Source organism: Crocodylus porosus, unplaced genomic scaffold, assembly GCF_001723895.1.
Source record: "Crocodylus porosus isolate Cpor-Errol unplaced genomic scaffold, CroPor_comp1, whole genome shotgun sequence".
NCBI lineage: Eukaryota > Metazoa > Chordata > Crocodylia > Crocodylidae > Crocodylus > Crocodylus porosus.
Genome location: NW_017728951.1, coordinates 39,804,670 through 39,809,736, shown reverse-complemented (window position 1 = coordinate 39,809,736; position 5,067 = coordinate 39,804,670). Strand labels below are relative to the sequence as shown.

Genomic DNA, 5,067 nt, shown 5'->3' with positions numbered 1-5,067 from the left:
ATTAAAGATTTCAAATATAAATATAATGCTCAATTTCAAAACTACAACAGGTAGAGTTTTGAAGTTCCTTAAGTGTAATAGAACCTTAATAATTTACACTTTGCTAAACTATCACAAGACTGGTGAACTCTGCATTTCTTGAAGATTAATATCCAGTGCTGCAATGAGTTTTCAGATTACAAAGATTTCATTACTTTTACAAAATCTATTACAGCACAGTAACTTGTAAATTTTGTAGAAGTAGAAATAATTATAGTTCATTGTAATTGAGACGATAAAATAACTGTAAGTTACACTGTGTGATCTTTTAAGCCTTACATTTATTTTGTTTTTGTTCAATTTTCAAGTCATGAGATACAATAATTATCAGTGTTTTTCCCCAGTCTCTCTCAAATTCTAAGTAGAGAGGTTCTGATTTGGGTAAGGGAGGGGGCAGGTGGGCAGTTTGCATCTGAATGAATTGGCCACTGCTGAACTTTGTTTCCATTATATCTCTTATAGTTGTGGGGTTTATCTGCCTTTGCCTAAGAGATTTGGACTGAAATCAGCAGTGATAAAATTTATTGGTTCACTTTACATATACTTTTTATGCTTCTATATAGGTATGGTTATATCAAATTAAACTGCTTTGATTTTGAAGCTTCAGAAATGTAATTTGGACCCATCTTTAAATTTTGAGCAAGAAATACCTTTAACAGTGTCATAGTGAGATTTCAGAGAAGTTGGGCACAGTTTGTTCTTAAAGTGACAAAAAAAACTGTACTGGGTTATTAAATTAATAGATTCATAAATTGTAGAGTCGGAAGGGACCACAATGGATAATCATGTCTGACCCCCTGCCCCTGGCAGGAAAGAGGGCCGAGGTCAGATGACCCCAGCCAGGTGACCATCAAGCCTCCTCTTAAAGACCTCCAAGTTAAGTGATAGTATTACCTCTCTTGGAAGTCTGTTCCAGATTCTGGCCACCCTTACTGTAAAAATACTTCTTCCTAATGTCTAACGTAAATCTACTTTCCACTAGTTTGCACCCATTATTCCTAGCTACTCCCTGGGGCACTGTGATAAATGGCACATCACCAGTTCCCTGTTGTCCTCCCTTGATAAACTTATAGGTGGCTACAACTTATAGACATCTCTTGTGAAGACTGAAGAGATCCAGATCTCCCAACCTCCCCTTGTAGGGTCTTTCACAGAGGCCACACTAATCATGCAAGCGGCCCTCTTTTGAACCCTCTCCAGATTCTCCGTGTCCCTCTTGAAGTGCAGTGCCCAAAACTGGGTACAGTACTCCAGAGTATATTAGCAGAGAATATGTTGGTGGGGAGGGGAGAGGGAGACAACAAATACTACTTTAGTAAGTTGTTGTAAGACCACATCAAGAATATTGTATGTATTAATAAGGCCGCTGTAACATGACTTTTACAGTCCTGGAGAAAAAGCAGTATAGGGCACCAAAATGATACCCAGTGTAATATATTTAAATTATGCGGAATTGTCTCTGTAAAATAGAAGAGAGTGAGGTATAATAACAGGCATTCTGAGGAAAGTGAAAGGGATATAGTTTATATTTATCAGTGATAACTAAGGGAACTATCTGAAAATAGGTATAAATAGGGAATCTTGGCATGAATATAAAGGAAAATCTTTTTATGGATCATTCAAAAGACATGTACGCTTATCCATTACCTTTGTCCGTTTCTAACATTTTTTCATTAAGTTATGCTTTTAATAGCTATATAGTCTACATAAGCTGATAGAGATAATGTTAAAATAATGAAGTTCAAACAAAAAGTGATAGCATCAGATATGATTTCTTAGTAAATCTGAACGCAGGTTACCATTTTAACAAACCAAGATCTGATTCAGCAAGGTACTTGAACAGAAGCCTAAATTTACATTTTTGAGTAGTCTCACTGAAGTTGTTTGGAGTGGTCAGATACTTAAGAACTTTGCTGAACTGATGCCTTAATTACCAGTCTGACCAAAGTGAGCTCTGGCTCAAGAAGACTCATGCTACACATCTCTGATTTAGTTAGTCTTTAAGATGCAAAGACTAACCCTGCCTTCTGTCATTCTGGCTATTGTTCAGAGGAATGGGAAGGTTTTGGTTTTTCTTATTAGCCTGAGTTTTGCATCGATACAGGCCTTTTATTACAGGGCTCTTACAACTGAAGATGGTATAAAATAGCATAGGTTTAGTACCTTGAATATCTCTGGATTATAATTCTAAGTAAAATGAATTGGAAACTTTTCTTGAGGAAGAATTTCAGGGTCAGACTTATTAGCATATTATGGTACTGTTGCTTGAAGAGTCTGGATTTATTAAACATACACTTTTAACATGGAGACATCTATGTAGAAACTAAGTGATAAAATATCTTCTGGATTAAGTTTCTGCAGTCTTATAAAAGTGGTATTTTCCAGTCAGTTCATTAATAATGCTCAGTGTGACAAAGTGCCTTCTTGTAACTTTATATCCTGATATCTCTGACACATTAGTGGTTCAAGTAGAATTAATTAAGGTAACAACTTCTGAAATTTGTGTCTGACCAAGCTACATAATTTACAGAAGTTAATCAGTATCCATAATCTTTTAAGGAAAAGACTGAAAGCAAAGACTTCACAATTATAGGAAATGGTAGAAAAAGGTGTAATTCTGTTGTTTTATAATTTATATGGCAAACTGGCATTTATTATGATAAGAAACTATATTTGATTAGCTTTTAAAATAGTTCTAGACCATTTTTAATTTTTGCCACTTAGAAACAGTTTTTTCTTAACATAAACGTGAAAAACAATCATTCTTCCAAGTTGCCTTTTAATTTAAACTTGGTATTGTATCTCATTTATTTGGATCTGAAGTATAGGAACCTTCTGTAACTCCAAACATCCAATACATAAAAGTTAAAATGGTATGTTATATATACAAGCGTTTAGTATGGGTTTTAGAATACAAATACCTGTTTTCCAAAGTACCCTTCTAGAAATTATTGGTATTTGCCAACACCATGATTTTAAGTCCTTCTGTTGATAATTCATATATCTGCTAATATTGTTCCCCAAGATTCACTCAAATAATTCCTCTCTTACCATTCCTTTTAGTAAATTAGATTAGCATTATGTAAATTGTCTACTACATGGAAGATTTTAAAATGCCTGTGTTAGATAGATGTGCAGAACCATTTATGAGCCAATTTTAGAATGTTGCTTGAGATTTTACTATTAAGACTTTTAGCAACAAGGCTGTACTAATAATTTTGCATGAAAGCTTTATAGATTTTATAGCTATGCTTTCTGCACATACAAGGTAGTGAAAAATATTTTGCTGTAAAAATGTTACAGCTGTTTTTACAGCTACTTAATTTAAAAAACACTGACTAGTCAGCTCGATCTTTGAAATGTTCGCACTGAAAATTCACCAGTCCTCTAAGCTCTATCAAAGAGCATTTGTCCCAAATCTCTTCCAACTGTAAATAACTTGGTTGATTCCCCTAAATTTTCTTGACATTGGTCACTTCTTAAATGTGACTTGCCAGAATTCATTTTTATGCTCTTAAATCTGTCTTTTATTGTTGTATATTATTGGGACTGCAGTATCCTTTTTTAGCTCAGAATACAATACAAAAACTAAGTTCAGCTTCTGAATGTGAAAGACTCTTTATTTAATAAACATAAAAACAGCCAGTTAAATTAAATTAGTATTTTTTCATGTTAAAAAGAATTGATCATATTAACCATATTTCTTGGTAATGTCACAAAGCTAAGTATTATACTGTAGACCTTTAAAAAAGAAAGAGAGAAATCTGAAAGACTGAGTTAAAATTCAAACTCTGCCCCTTACTTTAACAGTATTGGGGCTGTATATTGAATATTTTATGTGAGTAATACATTTGCCAGTCATGTAAGTGTGTAAATGAAGCGTATATGAATGTTACATTTGATAAATTGTGTCACCCAAGATATAGGAGTAGTTTCACTTCAATTTTTTTTTAAAAAAAATCTTAATTTGCACTATAAAATAATTGCAATCTAATCTGGTTTGGTATAATATATTAAATTGATCATTGCCTTTTCTGCTATGCGATATTACACTCTTCATCTTTCTCATTCATTTTGCATGCATCTGCTCACTTCTGTACAGCCACTGTAGAGGCAATTGAGGCTGAAAAAGGTATGATCAGAGTCTTTGCAATTGGCAGAGATCTGTGGTGTCTGGGAGGGAGATCAAAAGTATTCTGTGTGGGTGTGTCTTATTTTCAACTTGCACAACCAGTATGAATCATTTGTATTGATTCATCCCTTTTACATGTAACATTCATTTCTTGCTTTCAGATGATTATCATCTTTAGTAATATTTTAGGGAAATTCTTATTACTTTACAAAACACACATTAGACTTTTGCTTTTTTTTTCTTCTGTATGCATACATGCGTGTGCATGTGCACATGTGTGTGTATGTTGTAATGTGTGCTGGTGTTTCTTGAAATTTTTTAAAATGATAGTGTTGAATTTTTGGTTTTTCTGCATTCAACTACAATTTTTGTTATGTTGGGGTTTTTTTAGGGGGGCAGTGATTTATGCATGTTTCTTTTGATAAAGTTTATTTTTAGTTGGATTTAAATCTAATATTCTCATCACTTTCCATAACACATCTGGTAGTGCAAGATATGTTCCTGGCTTTACTGTGACATTTGGAGGTAGCTGTTGACCAAAATTGTTAATAGTATATATATGGACTTAACAGTATAAGGTAGAGGTGCACCGATACATCGGTCTATATCATATCGGCACCAATAAAAGGAAAATTGATGTTACTGGCAATTGGCATTTTTTGGCTGATGTGGCAGATAATGCCATCGATAAATACCATGTGCATGTGCACAACAGCAGCAATCATGCAGCCAGCCTGGCAGCTTTAAGAGCAGTGTCCAGCCGGTAAGTCTGTTGAGGGGGAGGGAAGGGGTGTGGCGGGTACACTGAGGCCCCTGCAGTGAGGGAGGGAATGGGGCTGGGGCAGGCATTGCCCAGTTGGGATGATGCCTGGGATGGAGCCATGAGTGGTTCATCG

The 5,067-nt window shown here is 34.7% G+C and overlaps 1 protein-coding gene across 6 annotated transcripts in view; it reads left to right on the top strand.

Annotated features, from left to right (window-relative positions):
• PPP3CB (protein phosphatase 3 catalytic subunit beta) overlaps window positions 1-5,067 on the top strand; it is an 81,608-nt gene that overhangs the window by 73,970 nt on the left and 2,571 nt on the right. For 3 of the 6 annotated variants that reach the window (XM_019555656.1, XM_019555652.1, XM_019555651.1), the window contains exon 13: window positions 4,142-4,171. The exons of the other annotated variants lie outside the window; for them this stretch is intronic. In XM_019555656.1, coding sequence (XP_019411201.1) covers window positions 4,142-4,171 — 30 coding nt within the window. The remainder of the gene's footprint in view (window positions 1-4,141; window positions 4,172-5,067) is intronic. 6 annotated transcript variants of the gene reach the window in all.